Source organism: Pseudorasbora parva, chromosome 3 (genome assembly GCF_024679245.1).
Source record: "Pseudorasbora parva isolate DD20220531a chromosome 3, ASM2467924v1, whole genome shotgun sequence".
Lineage (NCBI taxonomy): Eukaryota > Metazoa > Chordata > Actinopteri > Cypriniformes > Gobionidae > Pseudorasbora > Pseudorasbora parva.
The window spans coordinates 62,325,028-62,344,098 of record NC_090174.1 but is presented as its reverse complement, the minus strand read 5'-3'; the positions used below and the strand labels follow the sequence as shown (position 1 = coordinate 62,344,098).

Here is a 19,071-nt window from a genome sequence, read left to right as displayed (position 1 = left end):
AAAACAATATCAGAACCATTTACTGAATTTAACTGTGTTTGTTTTACAGAAATTTACGTGAGCATTTGCAAGTGCATGGCTCAGTGGAAATGGGGCAGGAATTATGGCTTCCTTCACAACATTACAGGTGAGAACAGAAACTCAAATGGACAGGTGCTAACTGGGAATTCATTGTAATTAATATAATAATTCTGATCTCTCAGATGAAGCAGTGCCCTCCGCTCTTCGGCAAAATAAGATAAGACACTATGAGGATGCTGGACTGTTGCTCAACTCACCCTACTTCTCAGTGCTGAGAAAAGCGAGAGATATCGACCTCATCATTTCACTGGATTTCAGTGACGACAAGGATCCTTTCACGGTATATATACGCACAGAGAATTCACTCATAGTTCATTTAAATGGAAAAATCCTGTAGAAATCATTATTACTCTCTCCTAGGGGTGTGACGAGATCTCGTGCCACAAGATCTCGTTAGACTAAACTGTGACGAGATTTCTTGAGATGATGATTTCATAACATAACGTTAGGATAGAATATGCCAACACTACTTTTACATTACGCCCCACTGTAGTTTGCTTTTCATAGAAATAAAAATAATTTGATTCAGGTCCATAATGGTCACTTTAATTCCATCAGCACAACCAATCTGTTCGAGTCATACAAAGAGCGCAGCAGTGATCACAGATCACATGATTAGATGACTTACAGGACCATGGCGGATGATTTGCTGCACAACAGAAGCGTCAGACTTACCTCTTAAAATGCATGTTTAGCACCACCTTTATGAAAAGGGAGGCTATTCACAGAGTACGCACAATCGCTAAATTGAAAGTGAAAGTAAACGTGAAAACACATTCAAATGTGATTTCAATCTGTTGCGTTCTGTTGCGCATGCGGATGTCTCCAAATATGAAAGCTATTGTATTACAAGCTATAACATTAATTACAAGATGATGAATTAAACCATTTCAAATGCACCTGCAAAGCATTTTTCTAGTCATGTATTTAATCAGTGAGGATTTTCTTAAAAACATTATATGTAAAAGTCTTGTCTCAATCTCGTAAACCCAATCTTGTGTCTCGTCTCGTGAGATAAGTGTCTCGTCACACCCCTACTCAACTCCTATGTTGTTCCGAATCCAAACCTGTGACTTGAATAAGTTACCAATGTTTGAAATGTTCATGAGGCATGTCGAATATCTCCAAATATGAAAGCTATCTTGTTGTAACCATCTTTTAGCTCTGTATCATTCTGGATCATGCATGTCTCTATTTGCACTTTGAATATTGAGTACTTTGATTATGGTTATTGTTTGCACTTAAGATCTATGATAAATGTAGGGGAAGGAGTTCAATTAGGAGGTCAACATAAGCTCATGTGCAGTAAGGTCTGGAGAAACATCATACAGGAGAGAAGCCAATCAGTTGAGTTTTACAGTGCTTGTTTTCTTTTACTATATGATAATGCACACTGTTAAACCTTACCCGTTTTTTAAAAAGTAAAATACTGACAAAACTGTTGCCAGCTAGTTACTGTAAAGAATCTGTTACAGTGACTAACTGGCAACAGTGTTGCCAGTTTTATACCGTAAATCAGGCATTACAGTTGATAACTGGCAACATTGTTTTCAGTTAATTACTGTACTGCATATACATTTAAATCCTTTATAATTCAGTACTCATTGTGGTACTATTAAACTTATGAAGCATTCTGTCATGTTACTTCAATAAAAAAATATACAGAACATTTAAATCTTTACACAAATTGACTTTATTACTTAGATGTTTATCTATTGCCCAACATAACAGAATTACAAAAAACTAATGAAAAAAATAATATTTTGCTCCTTCATAACAATAATATCAACAAATATAATATGAAAACACACAAATATTTTCAAGACATGTCAAATCCTGCCTCCAACCAAATAAAAATTAACTTGGATGCAACACCCAAATTTACATCTCAGCCACTAATGACCCTCAGGTTATTACACAAATTAAATTACCTTCTTATATCCATACAAGTAAAACATTAACAAAAATGCTTTCAGTTAGTTGTATGTTTTCCTCTCAAATTCAGTGAGCCACTACAAAAATGTATGTACATGTGGATTTATGTTTTGAATCTTTCTTAACAGATGACATTTTTACAGCTAATTCCAGCTTTCGCACACTATGTCGCCTCAGGATTAATCCTCACTAAAAACCTGTTGAGCGAATCAGACAACAGCTATTTCAGAAATGGAATAACAAATCAAACTGTTCAGAAAAATCACACTACGAAACCATATAAATAAAAATAAAATGCACAACTGTGGCAAACTCATTTTACATTATTGCACATGTACCTTTCAATTAGTTCTAATGTGGCACTGGCTGACTCTTGGTATTCAATGTTAAATACATAGAAGACACTGAAAAACACATGCAGCGCCACTGAGAAATCCAACTGCTCATCAATGCAATGTGTGTCACTTTCATCCACTTAGATGAATTTAGAAGGCTATCTCGTGAAATTTGTTCTCACCATAAAAACTACCAAAACACATTAATTATTTACCATATATTTCATACTTACCAAGCATGATGAGCCTTGGCGTGACTGGTAGATGTAGATCATTTTCCACTGACATGCCGGTTGAAGTTTTCTATGGAAGAAATTTGCCCTATGTTGGTGTTGTTTTGTATAAAAAAGTTAGTTGGTGAGAAGGCAAATTGCAAAGTTTGCATCTGTACATTGTGGCAAATCCTGACTAACTTAGAAAAACGAAAAAGCAATGATAAAACAAGTTTTTTATTGAGAAAGAGTTCAATTGCTGATAAATGCAGTTACTCCAGAAAAAAAAAAATTCTACACAAAGGGATATTACTTAGTGAGGAGTTGTGAGGAGAGGCTAAAAAAAACTTGCTAATCAGGAAGCTATTTCAAACCACGCAAACCATCTAACTTTACATTATGTATTTTAAAAACATATTGTTTACTTACTTGTAGCTGTGCGATTCATTTTCAGTCTGAAAACATACAAATCTACTATTGGAGTTCTCAACACAGCACGTAACAGTAGCAAACAAACTCTAAACGGGTGACACCTGCTCATTTAGGCTCAAACATCCAGCCCTTGTGTATGTATTTGTGTGCGCACATGCATGCATGAATGCTTGCATGCATATGTGTGTGTTAATGCATTAATCCTTGTTTTCTGACTGAAGATGTTAACATTTTGAAATAAACGGTGACGTAATGCATCATGGGAATGTAGACCAGTAATTTACCAGTAACTGTTACAGTTATTTCCCTTCATGGGCGCTGAAAGTAATGTACTGTAGTTTATTATTAGTGCAGCAAAACCTCACCTCATATTACAGTAAAATACCTTCCAAAGATGTTAAAGCTAAATACTGGCGATTTTACAGTTATTTAACCAGAAATCTACAGCAAGGTTTGACAGTGCAAATTAAGAAAGTAGAACTGAAATTAGAATGCGCCCGGACAGCCAGAGAAGACGGCTGTCCGACCGCTTCATAAGCAAGTGAAATGGCCTCGACCAACCACTTGCTCATTCTCTGCTTAGACACGGGCGCCCCCTTTTTCGGGGCTCCAAAACAGACAAAAAGCTGATCAGATTTTCTCCACAGGGCAGCTCTGTGGACATACGCGTCAAGCGCTCTAACTGGGCACAGCAGATTTAGTTTTTCTAACGTCATAAAGGGAGGAGGACAGAAGGCTTGAAGAGTAATAGGACCCCACAGGCTCGTAGGAACCTTGGGGATGTAACCTGGTCTGGAGTGAAGGAAAGCCTTTACCATGCCAGATGCAAACTCTAGACATGAGGGCCCTACCGACAAGGACTGAATGTCCCCTATCCTTTTAAGGGACGAGATGGCCAGCAGAAAGATCGTTTTTAGGGTGAGGAACTTCTCTGATACTTCCTCTATGGGTTCAAACGGAGGCTCAGACAAGCCCCGTAAAACAATGGCCAAATCGCAGGTCGGGACCCTCGAATGAACCACCGGCCTCAACCTTAAAGTACCACGGAGGAAACGTGTAACTAGAGCGTGTCTTCCCAAAGACACTCCACCCAAAGGAGTGTGAAAAGCAGCTAAGGCCGCCACGTACACCTTTATTGTGGAGGGGGTCAACCCTGCCGAGAACCTCACCTGCAGGAACTCCAGCACTGTACCAACCAGGCAGTTAACTGGGTCCAACTGGCGTTCTCTGCACCATGCCGAGAACAATCTCCCTTTCAGAGCGTACAGTTTCCTCGTGGACGGAGTTCTGGAGTGCAGGATGGTCTCTACGACCTCAGTGGAGAGACCCTCCTCTAGGAGCCTGGCCCCCTCAGAGGCCAGGCCCACAGTTTCCATAACTCTGGGCGGGGATGCAGGAATCTCCCACCCGCTTGAGAGAGGAGATCCGTCCTTGTCGGAATCTCCATAGGAGAGCCTTCCAGGAGAGATATTAGGTCCGAAAACCAAATTCTGGTCTGGTCTGGTCACCTCGGGGTGGAGTCTCCATTCCCCGGGCTTCGGCCCCTTCCTCGACAGGATGTCCGCTTCCTGATTTAGGACCCCTGGGATGTAAACTGCCCATTCCCCTGGGATGTGAACTGCCCAGAAAGCACATTATTCTTGGCGTTCAGCCTCAATCCCAATTTCGACATGTGTGCGAGAACAGCATCTCGATGCTGAACCGCCATCTGCTCAGTGTGAGCTAAGATCAACCAGTCGTCGATGTAATTCAGTATGCGGATGCCCTGCAGACGCAACGGCGCCAGAGCTGCATCCACACACTTGGTGAATGTGCAGGGTGACAGTGCTAGACCGAAGGCAAGTACTCGATATTGGTATGCCTCTCCCTCGAAGGCAAACCTCAGAAACTTCCTGTGATGTGGAAGGATGGAGACATGGAAATACGCATCTTTGAGGTCTATGGTGACAAACCAATCCTCTGACTTGATCTGCGATACAATCTGTCTGAGTGTGAGCATCTTGAATTTGAGCTTTGCCACAGAGCGATTTAATAGGCGCAGATCTAATATCGGGCGTAACCCCCCATCCTTCTTTGGCACGATGAAGTAACGGCTGTAAAACCCTGACTCCCTGCCGGGAGGAGGAACCCTTTCTATAGCCCCCTTTCGCAGGAGTGTCTCTACTTCCTGTGCCATTACCAGAGCCTGCTCCGGGCCCACCTCTGTGGGAAGGACACCGCTGAAAGGAGGTGGCCGCCTTTTGAATTGAATGGCGTACCCCCTTTCGACTATCTGCAGGACCCAACAAGATATATTCGATATATCCACCCTTGGGTGGCCCACGTGGACCGTCTAGGCCCCGGCATTGCGGCGGGGTTGGCAGCGCGGCCCCCAGAGGGCGCCGCAGGACAACGGGTACCGTAGGCAGAGGTAGACACCGTTTTCCTGAGGAGGGGACTACCCTCAGCGTCCTGACACTTCTGGCGTCAGGAGCGCTTTGACGAGGCCTTCTTGGCGATCAGGACTGTCCTCAGATCAGCCCTGCCCCTCGAAGGCCTCTTCTGAGAGCGCCGCCCCTCCTCCCCTCTCTGAGGGGGACTGGAGAGCGAGATCGGCGGACTGTCTAAGTTCGTTAATGACTTCGCCCCCCACCTCATCTCTACCATCCAGATCCCTCAGCAGGTCGGCCTGATACCCCTGCATGATAGCCATCTTATGCAGGCATGCCGCGGCCTGACCTGCCGCTGAGTATGCTTTACCCACCAGCGCCGATGTTGTCTTTAGCGGCTTGGTGGGTAGTCGGGGCCTTCAGTGACGATGCTGACGAAGGCGAGAGATGGCTCGCAAGCGTCTCTTCGACCTTTGGCATCGCCCCGTAACCATACTGCTTCAGCCCCACGATGTTACTGTACGTGGATATCTGGGGGATATGATGCCGGCTTCCTCCATGATCTAGACACCTCGGTGTGCAGATCATGAAAGAACGGCAGGCCCCGACGTTGAGACTCCGCTGCACGAGAGGGCAGAAATCTTTCATCTAATTTACTCTGCCGCTTTCTGTGAGACTCAGCTCTCTCGGTGGGCCAGTCGATGTTTAATCTGGCCACCGCTCTCGTGAGCACCTCAATGAGCTCCTCGCTCGCAGGGGACTTAAGTGGCGAGTCTTCAGTCGCGATGCTCTCAAGGTCCACCTCCTCAGAGCTGGATAGTTGGAGCACCGGCGCCACGCTCGGGGGGGAAGAAACCGCAGGGCGGGCTTCCAAGCCCCAAGACGAGGCTCTGGACGGTGCAGGTGAGGGCTGAGATAAGGCTGGGCCCATCTCAAACCCCTCTGCAAGGTCCAATTGTGAACCCCACGACTGAAGCCTCCGCTCTGCCTCTGCAGCAGCGGGACCCGAGCCGCGGGGAACACGAGCCAAGGCACCCTCCTCGAAGAGTGCCCGGCGGGAGTGCAGCGTTCTCAGGGGAAGCTGTTCACAATGCTCGCAAGCAGCCCCCTCGAGGGCTACCTGGGCATGCTGCGCTCCCAAGCAGATCACACACAAAGCGTGTGTATCCCCACCCATGATGTAGCGTGGGCAGGGATGAACACACCTCTTAAACTGCTTATTTTTACTCTCCATTGATCTCTATTTTCTCTTTTTTTGTTAATATACATAATATTTAACAAAAGGGTGGAAAATTTTCTCTATATCGACACACAAAAACACCAAATAGACAGACAGGTTCACACAGATCGCTTACTGAAGGCACAGAAGCTAGTTCCTGTTTGTGTTCGCGGACGCTTTATAGTTTCCGGTCGATGACGTCATCACGTCGACGACGATCGATCTCCAGATGGACTGGTTCTACACGCGCTTCACGACGCATTCACGCAGAGGCGTTCTCACAGCGTTACGACGCAGCTCGAGTTCCCATATAGGGAACTCATAGTTAGTTGATAAAAACAGTCTACCATATAGTCTGCGGGTGTGCGATTAAGTATGTGCGCTAAAACTGGCAGGCCACCCTGATACTATTGGATGCTATGGAGACGGTAAGCACAAGGTGTATTCATCAATGCTTACGACATATCTTACAAACACTGCGCAAAATAATGTCTTTTGATTTGTTACTACGTCCATCAATCAAATCTATGCTGGCCATGCATTGGCTAGGCATTGACTGGCTTTATCCAACGAAGACCGTGGGCGCATTTGACTGACAGCTTTAGCAGCCAGTAACATGCTCTGTCAGTGTTGGGCAAGCTACTTGGAAAATGTAGTGAGCTAAGCTACCAGTTACTCTACAGTAAATTAAGCTTCACCCCCCCTAGGAAATGTAGGAAGTTAAGCTACAGCAACTTAGCAAAAGTAGTTTACTACATCTGAGCTACTTTTTATTTATTTAATTTTATATTGGACCAACTTCATTTTAATCAATTCTATCTCAGTGATCAATAAAAGTAAAGCATATAGACAAGCATACCTTTTCAGTTATTCAAAAACTGTCTGAAATCAATTTGGCAACAAAAACAAATGATCCATAATATTAACAAAAGCAGGTGTCGAGAGTGTGTGTATGTTCATCTGTAGGTGTATGATACGCATACGCACCTGTGTTTGCATGTGTATACTCAATTTAGACTTGGGCACTTTTACAGGAAACTGTAAGTTATTCAAGCAACACAATTGATTCTTTTAAAACTTTGCATTGAAGACGATTTCTCTTTTGTCACCGCGCCGATGATGTGCGTGCAACAGCGAACTGAGCTCTCAGAAATAAACGTCAACTAGATAGTGCGCATGTCCAGTGCACGCGCCGAACCTGCCTTTCCATGCCTACTGCCAAAGGAGTCCTTTGAAAGGCTTGCGCGCATCTGTGCTCATCTGTGTGATGCAGAAAGGAACGTAGAAATTGAAGTATATCCGCGACTTGGCAGATGTGTTTCCAATTTGAGCTTTATCTTCAGAAATGCTTGGGAAAGTGTAGCGTTAGCTTGTCGTGGACGCTACCGCACTACTTGATTGACAAAAGAGCTTTGCTACTGAAAAGCTATTTGATTGAGAAAACAGTACTTGTAGCAACGCTACTGCCCAACACTGCGCTCTGTTTATATCATGTGTCATCAGAGAGCCTGTGATTGAAGAAGAGAGACCTGGCAGGGTTTAATATGACAGAAACAGTCCACAGTACAGGGGAGATCATCTGAATAATGATTATAATCGCCAATTCACTGAAAACGGACATGATTGATTACTCTAATGCAAAACACTCATGCAAATAACGGAGGATCCTTAGTTTTTTTTTCCTTATTTATTCGTTGTTTTAGATTAAAAAGTAGGATGCATTTTGAAGAGTGGACTCTTGAACAGACATGTATGCTGTTGTTTCGTGGATTCATTCAATCTGATCTGCACAAAAGGAGATATAAGATGGTAAATTCCCCTCATGTCAAGATAAGCTCCAGTAGTGGCTTGCCCAAAAATTGTTAGAGTGCCAGACTCCCATACAGAAAGATCCGGTAAATCAAAGAAATTACAACAACAGTTGCTCAAAGTGTGTTTGTCTTTAGTGATTTTGCCTTGAAAAAAGTGTGAAACATATTTGCAGCAATATTTTGGGGTGAATTGAGACCTTTTCATTTGAAAAGTTCTGAAAGACATTCAAAAGCGTCTGTGGAGTGGATCACTATACATGCCTCTAAGATAGCCGTTATGAAATGTGTGGTATGAAAAAACAAACAGTGAACCATTGAAACATTTGCTTACATCGCAGGACCTTAGCACAACACACAGGAACAGTAACAAGCATTCACAAAACCAGGTAGGATGAACGCACAGATATCTGACAATTCTTCTTTGGTTGCCCTGTTTTCGCTGTCGACTTTCCTCTTTAGATTCTTTGATAATGCCATCTTAAATGTTAACATCACTCTGAGTTTGCATGCAAACAATTAAACAAATGCAGTTTAGTACGTGAGGATGCCAAGGAATAATTCTGAGTGTAACAGTAGGCTAGGCCAAATGATTATTACAAGTTATGTACCATTGTGTAACAAGCAAATTAAAATACACATTTATTATTCACAGTATGGAAAGAAGAAATAAAACAATGTTCAAACATGCCATTAATGGACTTATTCAAGTCCTCTTTTTTATTATTATTTTTTTCATCCATTCCACGTCCCATGTGTATGTTTTAGCACGGCGGGGTCTGTGCTGCAAGTTGGTGAATGAAGATACTTGCCAGATTACGTGTCACTACTGCTTTATTAATTTACCAGAGTAATTTAAACAGAGTAACAGCTCACTACCAGTTACAAAAGACACAGTATGTCAGGCAATTCTATTTGTACTTTTCATCAATTTATTTCTTATATTATTGACTGTATTTTTTGACTATATTCTGGCACGCCATCTAGTGGTGATTTTTTTTGTTAGCCCGTGGCCAAATATACTTACCGACCCCTGGTCTGACCCATTTGACCAAACAGTAATGTGATGCTTTTCTACTGCAGACGGTGAAGGAAACTGCAGAGACATGCAGGGAACTAAACATCCCTTTTCCTGAGGTCAACATTCCCAAAGAAGACATAAAGAATCCAAAGGACTTCTATGTGTTCAAAGGCCAAAACACTCCAACCGTGATCCACATCCCTCTCTTTAATGTGGTCAACTGTGGAGGCAAGTTATGATCTTACTGTAGGCGTGAATAAAACTGAAATATATCAACTGTGTTCTGATTCAAGTGTGTTAATGTTTCTTCAGATAAAATGATGGACTGGAAGAACAGATATAAGACCTTTCAACGTCCTTACAGCACTGAGATGATCACTGATCTTATGGAGGTCGCTGGAAAAAACATCACAAACAACGTAGACAATCTGAAGCAGCAGATTCGTCTGGCCATGAAAAACAAAAATAATGAATAATAAATCAGTGATGTGCCGCTTCTGAAATGAGGTGGAAATGTTTTCACTGTTTGTTTAAATATTTTTTTTTTGTTAGTTTTTTTTTTACAAAAAGGTGATTTCTAGTTACACTTTAATGTTGACACCAATGACCAAGCATTATGTTACTTTTCTGTTTAATATGTTAAACATTTTTCTGCATGTTTCAGTCTGTTCATTAAGCAATAAGTTACTAATCATTAATAATCAAATCAAACACAACGCAGACTGCTTTACAACTATGAGTAATGCATAAAATACTGTATTACATTGCTTATTTGCTCAAATTTATGAATAAACCACTCTAAAAATAAGGGTTTGTTGTGGTCACCTGATGTCAAACAGCATATACAGCCCTGGAAAAGATTAAGAGACCACTTAACATTGAGAAATCAATGTTAACCCTTTAGAACAGGGGTCCTCAGACTCGGTCCTGGAGGGCCGCTGTCCTGCAGAGTTTAGCTCCAACCCCAATCAAAATCCAGCTAATCAATGTCTTACTAGGTCCTATAAAGGCATTGATTAGCTGGTTCAGGTGTGTTTGATTGGGGTTGGAGCTAAACTCTGCAGGACAGCGGCCCTCCAGGACCGAGTTTGGGGACCCCTGCTTTAGAGCCTAAAGCTAGAAAGGGGCGTTTTCTCATATTTAGTTTTTTTGACTGTAGAATTATAACACACTGGCCCTAATTTATCAAAAGTGCGTACACCAAATTTCCAGCATACACCTTGCATACACCCAAACCCACAGTGACTTTGAGATTTATCAATATGGACGTTGGCGTACGGCACGCTCAAATCCTACGCCAGCTCAGGAGGTGGTGTACGCACGTTTGGAGTTAGTGGGAAAATGCACAGAAAAACAATTCCTAACACCACAAAACGCACTGACAAATATATGCTATATTATGACCCACTGTAAAATACAACAACAACAATAACATTGTAATTATAAACTTCAGTGTTTATTTTTGTGCAATGTAGACTTCAATGTTTAATTTGTGTGACTATACCAAAGCATTTGAGTCATGTATTCCTCCAGTTGCGAGCCTGTGCGGCAGCTGCACACGGACTGGGACTGAATAATTCAGACTGACAAAATAATACAAATTACATTCTTCTTCTTTTAAATATTAATAAAATAAATAATAACTACATTCTTCTTCTAAATAACAATAAGCGTCATTAATAATAAAAAAATCATAATAATATAATAAAGAATCTTACAAATTGTCATGCAATTATTAATGTGAATGAATGGAGGCTACTCCACATCACATCATCATATCGTACACCCCAAAACATTTGTTGTAGATGGCTATTGCTGCGCGTTTAGCTAGAATACAAAACCAACCCATTGGGCCACTGAATCTGCATTAACGACAACAGCTGGGGCAACAGCCTTAGTCCTAATGGGTTGTAGCTATCATAGCTATCAAAATCCAGTGTTCGGCACTTTGCGGACGTGAGTTTTTGTTGTAGATGTCTGTCTTTAAAAAAAAAAAAATTGTTGTGTATTGTGCTAATTAATTGAGATTTCTTACAGCTCTTACAGGTTTTTGGCCTTGTCTGTTCCGTTGCTTCTATTACTCTCCCCTTTTTTGTAAGTCGCTTTGGATAAAAGCGTCTGCTAAATGATTAAATGTAAATGTAAATGTAAATTTGCCGTGATACGAAATTAAATGCTAATTGTTTCAAAACATGTGCTGTAAAAAATTGCACTGTGAGGTAGGCCTAATTTATTATCCAAACAGCTTTTTAAACTGCTGGAATGCGCTTCTCAACCTCCACACTATTAACAGTACTCAAAATTTGGGTCCATATTTGTTTGTTTTTTTGGGTGCCTTTAATCACACTCCTTAAACTCCCAAATAAAACAATTTCGCTTTTTTCCACTTCCCTGGTAATTGTCTCGATGGGCACGTCTCAATCATCTCACTAGTCCACTAGTCAGGGCACTGATCAGGGAGTCAGCCCGTTGACTTATGTCCTAATCAGTGCCCTGACTAGTGGACTAGTGAGATGATTGAGGCGCGCCCGATCTCCACGTCGGAGAAGTTTTGCTTCTTTGACGTCTTCCGTGTGTCCATGGCGTAAAATGAGGGCGTGGGGGAGGCGGAGACTTGAATATGTAGGGGCGTGTTATTCTAATGACGATCGTTTTCAGCCGCGGCATTTATCAAGGGCAAGCATTGCATACAGCTGAATTGCAGAGGTGCGCACAGCTTCATAAATCAGGCGGTGAGAGGAGTGTAAGCATAATCGTACGCCAACATATACGCCCATTTCTACGCAAGATTGATAAATGAGGGCCATTGTGCTATCCTCAAGTGCAAGGTGTCATTTTTTCAGAAGACAACTGGCTTTCAATAAATTAGTTATTGACACTTACTGTATGTGGCAAGTTTGAAAATATAATTTAAATGGACAAAAAATGCAAAAACGGAAATACATTTTGCTGCTTTTTATTTAGAAAAAACATCCTAAACCCACTGAACGAAAGTATCTAACACTTTAAACTTGAAGAAAAAACTATAATAAATATGTATAAGTCTTCTTGTGACACTGGGTTGCAGAGTTTTCACTCAGGAGCCTTCTAAAGTGGTGTTGTGGATGGCCCGTTTGCTTCTGTAGAAGCCACCATGGGGGAAAAAAACAAGCTTGTGTTACAAACTCACAATATATTTATAAATGTATTTTCCATTATAAAAAATACATTAGTTAACCTGTTAAGCTGATTTCTAAATTTTGAAAAAATCCTAAGAAATGTATACTCAGACTAAAACAAATACAGTTTGTGAATCCTTTGCACTAAAAGCATAATTATGGTCTCATTTGAAAGCAGACACCTGGCAGTTTACTGTAAAGTCAAAATGATAATATTTTTTATAATAAAAAAAAGCTATAATAAGCTTCAAAGTTTTGTAAAGTTATTAGAAATTTATTTGTATGAAATATCTTTATGAAAATAAAATTGAAGTGGGCCTTGGAGAAATCTAGAAATGCACTACAGCTAAAGCCACAAGTCTGACCATGTTATATTTCAGATCTGAAGATGATCAGTCCAAAACTCTGAATTTTATTAAACGTTTTACAAGATCGTTTCATGTGATTTTATTTTGAGATATCTCTAAAATATCAACTGATGTTTATTGCCATGTCCTCTCAGCTTTCATTCTCTATTTTGCCTCTATTGTTTAGAGGTGCAAACTGCCCTATTCAGTTTGTCTCCCCGGCACACATTCACACTTCTGCGGACTGGTTATGGCTCTAATTATTATTCTTTTGTCTGCATTATAATTACTAACGATTCTCTATTCAAACTGTTCTATTCAAACCTCATTTCTAAATCAAACCTCTCACTTTACCCTCACTGAGACTCTATTGAATGCATTTCGTCCAAATAAGCATTTCAGTAGTTTTACATTTAGAAAATGTTCATAAAAATAAAGTATTTACTCAGTGGCAGGTGCATCTAGGGCAAGCTAGCATGTTAGCTTAGCACACCAGCAAAACAACAATTTATACGATTAAAATCATGTTTTATTCAAAACTTGCTTCATATCACTTTATAATTTATAAGTCGAGTGTTTTATATAACAATATGTGATCTCATGTAGCTTCGGGTCAAAAAATCTGACAGAAAATATACAATGCTAAAAGCTATGTGGAATAGCATTGCATTATAAATATCATCTATTATGAAACCACCCAACATGGCATAAAGAACACAGACCAACCATATATTGCCGCGATTGTGTGTTTATTGTCTTAAAACGTGTCTATCTGCATAAAATAGCGATATAACGATCTCAGGAAGCTGTTTTGGAAATGTCAGATACTTCCTGAATGTCACATGGTGTGTCTGTTCTTCATGTGTTCCATAAGGGGTGAATTTTCAGTAGTACAGCTTTCCAGCGTCCTCCGGCTGCCAGAATGAATTGAAAACACAGCATATCACAGTCTACTGCGCTCATAATCACACATCCGCGGATTTTGGATAAAGATTGAATAAATAATACTTCTCTGTATAGAAATTTGACTCAAACATGTGAGAATCTATCAATATTTCTCCACATCTGCACACATTTGAAGTAAAAGCCCTGAGGGAAGTTGTTTTGTCGAGTGTCTTCATGACGACCAAAGAGGAGTTTTTTATGAATGGGAGCAAATGACGCGCATATTACAATCAAAAGGTGGCGACGCCCAAGATCATATTCATAACTCCTGGCACATATTAACACATTACGGTCATTATAAGACTTTGAGAATAAAACAGAGGTAACAAAATTAAACTTTAGTCTTAGATCTTTTTAATGATGTATAGTTTGTCAAGGTAATTACTTACATCTGATAGTAATTTTGAGCTAATTTAAGCAAAGAGAGTTTCAGCACGTCCTCGTCATCGTGACGGTTATCAGGTTAAAGCAAAATTGTAAAAAATGAAATAATTAAAACAAAACTTTTAAAGTTATAAATACAAACAAATAGCAATGAAATAATAATACAAATAAATCCTGCAGTTATTTACACGCATGCTAACACATTCATGTAACTTGTAACATGTAGACATGTAACACACATATCACACACATGTAAACACATGAACGGACACACATGCATGCAAACACATGAACACACACGCAAACACATGAATTTCTTGCATGTAAACACATGAACGGACACACATACACATGCAACGCATACGCACACGTACACACACACACACACTATGATGCGTGAAACAGTGGCATTTTGAACTAAAACATGAAATCTATACCTATTTCACAGACATTTCTCACAGATTCAGCATAGAAAAGACTTTTCAGTCTCTGGGTCTGAAGAGTCCCTCTCAGCCTCCTTCCAAGTGTCAAAGATAAACTCAATTACCTCCTATCTTGTATACACTGTCTTCGCCATGTTTTGTCTGTTTTTAACTGTGTTTTGTAATCTAAAAATCCTATAAAACTCTGCCGCGCTCCTTATCTCTGTTTAAATCGCCTCTTCCTACTCCCTCCGAAAGCTGTGGTGATTTGCTGATGACATTACCGTAATAAGCTGTATATAGACGGAAAGCACAGGATGTCTACTTTCAGGAGCAATTTAAATTATGATAATGCAAAGGGTTGAAGAGTTACGTTAACTTCAATACAGCTTGGTTGGCTGTGTTGGCGACGACACATTCGGTCTCGACTTTACACATTTTATACTACATTTTATTTTAAGAAGAGGCTGTTTTTCCCCCACAATGTTTTAAACACTTAAATGTGTTTTCTGCAGCTCTGTGTGGCAGCTTTAATAGCTGATGGAGAGGAGAATAAAACATTTGTCTGGGAACAAATGAAAGGTGTAACTGATATAATTTGCTTAAACAAAATGCAGACCAACTTATCAGTAAATAAAAGCAATACGAAATGCTAATAAGGTAATATTGTTTCCATTTTGGACAACAACAAACCAATAACACAAACTAGTATTCTATATTGTCTGATAAAAACCCTTAATAATGTTCCCTTATTTTACAGAGTTCTGCAAAGGTTGGCTGGACAAACTTGATACAAATCTGATATATATCACAGATATACTTAGACTTTTATGGAAACCGTTAAAAGGTTTTGGCCATAGTTTACTCTTCTGCTCATTCGATAGGTTGAACTGTCTCTAATGATGGACATAGTACTAATTTACTTTTGATTTTGTAAACCACTCTAACCAACAAATAATTTTTACAGAGTTTTGCAGCCTGATGCCAAACAATAACCTTTCCACCAGAAGTGGCCTTTGCAATTTGGAGGCCAGCTCTATCTGGCATAGGCAGTGTTTGTAGGCAGTGTTTGTGCACAAAGGTATTACCTCAAAACTGATTTCAGACAGGTTTCTGAGGCAGCTTAATAGTTTAATTATCTACAATAGTATTTTTGCTACAATATCATATCAAATCAACTTTATTTAAATAGCAATTTTTAGCAATTGTTTCAAAACAGCTTCACAGTGTTAACAGGAAGATAATGCAACAGAATTTGATTCGGTTCTACAGCCACTCTGGTGAAAAGGTGATGTTGTCCAGCCAATTTCAATTATCATATGATGTCAATGCGGGCAGATCAGGTAATATAGTTGAAATTTAGGTGTCTCCAACTGAGCAAGCCAAAAGCCAAAGGCAACGGTGGCAAGGAACCAAAACTCCTTCAGGGCCAGAATGGAGAATTAAAATTTGAGAGAAACCAGGCTCTTAAAAAACTATGTGCAATCGGTTTCCACGTTTTCTTCCAGTAAAGTGAACTTATTTTTAGTAGTTCACCTAGCATGAATGCACTTAACAGTCAGTTAAGTATGCTTAATTGCATCAAGTTGTTCTTACTTAGACCATTCAAGTTGTGTCAACATAATTCTATCTTTGAGCTGAGGAAGTGTACTCCCTGAATGGATTGCAGAATGAATAAATTAATCACAGGGCAATCGTAACTTGGTTTTTTTATTTTTGGCTTTATTTGACCATTTTATTTGCTGTCTTTTGTCAGTATAACCCCAATAATGACAGCGAATGGACTTATAAAGGTCTTATTAAGTGTAATTTTTTTTACCATTGTTGTGTTTTGCATGCTGAGTGTTGAAATCTGTGTGTGACTCAAGCATGTCAATTGTTAGATACTGTCACAAATGTGGAGGCATTATATCAACACAATTAAACATTTGTCTTAAGTGTTAGCAATAAAATGTTAAAAGATCATATATATATATATATATCTTTCTTTGAAATCAGAAAATAGTGATTTCATGTTGCATCAACAGGAAGAGATTTATTGTAATATAAATTAAGTTCCAAGTGCCCAACAAAAGGGAATATTGATCACCGTAAGAAATGGTAAGAAATTTTAGGAAATCAACATAAATGTATGAAGTCAGCTTATGTGACGCTCTCTAAAAAGTATTTAATTGTATTGTCAATAACATTTAAGATGACTGGAAAATGAGTGACTGCAACTAAGAAGACAGATGACTGTGGAAGTGGAGGAAATTAATGAAAAGTCTATTAAGAATTGCCTCGCCTCAACCTTTTGCCTGCCCATCTGTTTTTTTTTTTTTTTTTTTGCTTTTGCAAAATGTAATTCAAACCATTCAAGTAATGTTTACTTGGGTTTTCTAAGTAACAAGTGCATTAGCATGCAAATAGTTCAGATTACAATTTTTTAAGGTAAATTTAACAAATTATTGGACATTAAGTAAAGTTAATTTAAAAAGTCTAAGTAAATAAAACTATTGGCTTTTGCAGTGTAGATATTCGTAAGATTATTCGAAAGATTGGACTCGATTAGATGCCGGAAAAGGGTTTATTGAGGATGTCATGTTGATGTGGCATTTACATGGGGGGAGTTTAATTGACACGCATTCTGCATGTCAGGGACCCGGGAATATGAGTAGTGTGAGAACTGGAAAAACAGTCAAAAAGAGGTGAACCCAATTGCAGAAAGCCAGATGTCAATTCTGGGGGAATGTTAACAAATCTTTAATTTGACAAAAAGGCAAGTACCAAAAAATTCCCCAAAATGGACTCCAAAAAATGCCAATAGGGTATAGGGCCTACAAAAAGTTCTTAGGAGAAAAAATAAATAAAAGTAAAGAGAAATGTCAATATTTCTAAAAGGTAAATCCCAAAAGTTCACACTGCAAATCCAGAAGGCATTCCAAAAAGTTAACCAAAAAGATCTTTGTGTCATAATTCACCAGTGTGAGTGCCCATGATCACCACCAGAGGGCACTACACCTCGGACTGTCACTCCATCACAAACTACATTACCCATAATCCTTTGTCTAGGACTCATTAGCACTCACTGCTTACACTTGTGTCTCATCACCTCATTACCTCTGCCTATACCTTGTTCACTCAGTCATTCAGTGCGAAGTCTTGTTTAGTGTCAATACTGCTCTTCTGTAATGAACTGCTCTGAGACAGAAGGTTGGGTTGAAGATCCAAATGCAGTATTGACACTAAACAAGACTTCATTAATTTAAATGACGATCGATCATGGGAATTTGAGGGAATTTACTAGTATTAGGTTTGTTACCACCCCAGACCATGCATCCTCCCTGGGATAACTGACCTGCTCTAAATAGGTGGAGGTGTGAACCGAGCAGGTCATTCCTAGAAGTCTCTGCCCACACACAGAGCACTCTCTTGGCTTACACATGTCATTCCCTCAGTCTGCCTTCCTAGTTCTCAGGTCCCTTTCTTAGTAGAGTGTTGACCCGATCCTCGACAAAACCCTGACGGCCTGTTTTCACAACTGCACTCCAGAGGGAAAACCGATCTGACTTTTGCCCTGAACTAAGGCACCCTCCCCGGGCTGCCCAGGGAGGTTGGCATGCATGGAACCCTGTCATGCTTTCGGCTATAAGTCACTTCTGTAGATGCATATTGCAGTATTAAGACTAATGATTAGTCGATTAATTGATCATTAATTTAAATGTCGATTGATCATGGGAATTTGTGTGAATTTACTAGTATTAGGTTCTATAGAGCAGCATTTCCTCCAGTTGCCTTTCACTTTTTTACCACCCCAGACCGTGCATCCTCCCTGGGATGCCTGACCTCCTCTGAATAGGTGGATGTGTGAACTGAGCAGGTCATTCCTAGAAGTCTCTGCCCACACACAGGTAATATCCTGGTCCTGGAGGGCCACTGTCCTGCAGAGTTTAGCTCCAACCCCAATCAAACACACCTGAAACAGCTAATCAATACCTATAAAGACATTCTCTGCAAGACCGACGAGTGGAAAGACTTCAACTCTTCCCTGTGCAACTCCTCCCGAGCAAGGACCCCAGCAAGGTACTTGAGTATCATCTTCCTTTTCATTATTTGTGTTCGGTTCTTTTATAATTCCTATCTGGCCTTTTCTGATCTGTATTCACCATGTACTTTCAAATCTCAACTATTACTACTAGCACTCGTAAATCACGTTCTGTACGCACGAGACGCCGCAATCCTAATAATTTGCGCTATATCCTAACATCCTCTGCTACTTTACTCTCTATTCCAATTGGTCTCTGGAATTGCCAGTCTACTGTAAACAAAGCAGACTTTATTTCATCTATTGGGACTCATTCTCAGCTCAGCCTCATGGCCCTAACTGAGACCTGAATCAAACCAGAGGACACTGCCACTCCTGC

At 40.2% G+C, this 19,071-nt stretch overlaps 1 protein-coding gene across 1 annotated transcript in view; it reads left to right on the top strand.

Annotated features, from left to right (window-relative positions):
- LOC137071594 (cytosolic phospholipase A2 gamma-like) overlaps nucleotides 1-10,201 on the top strand; it is a 35,525-nt gene extending 25,324 nt beyond the window's left edge. The window contains exons 13-16 of the mRNA XM_067439728.1: nucleotides 50-127; nucleotides 204-361; nucleotides 9,475-9,640; nucleotides 9,725-10,201. Coding sequence (XP_067295829.1) covers nucleotides 50-127; nucleotides 204-361; nucleotides 9,475-9,640; nucleotides 9,725-9,888 — 566 coding nt within the window. The 3' untranslated portion in view covers nucleotides 9,889-10,201. The remainder of the gene's footprint in view (nucleotides 1-49; nucleotides 128-203; nucleotides 362-9,474; nucleotides 9,641-9,724) is intronic.
- The last annotated feature ends 8,870 nt before the right edge of the window (nucleotides 10,202-19,071 follow it).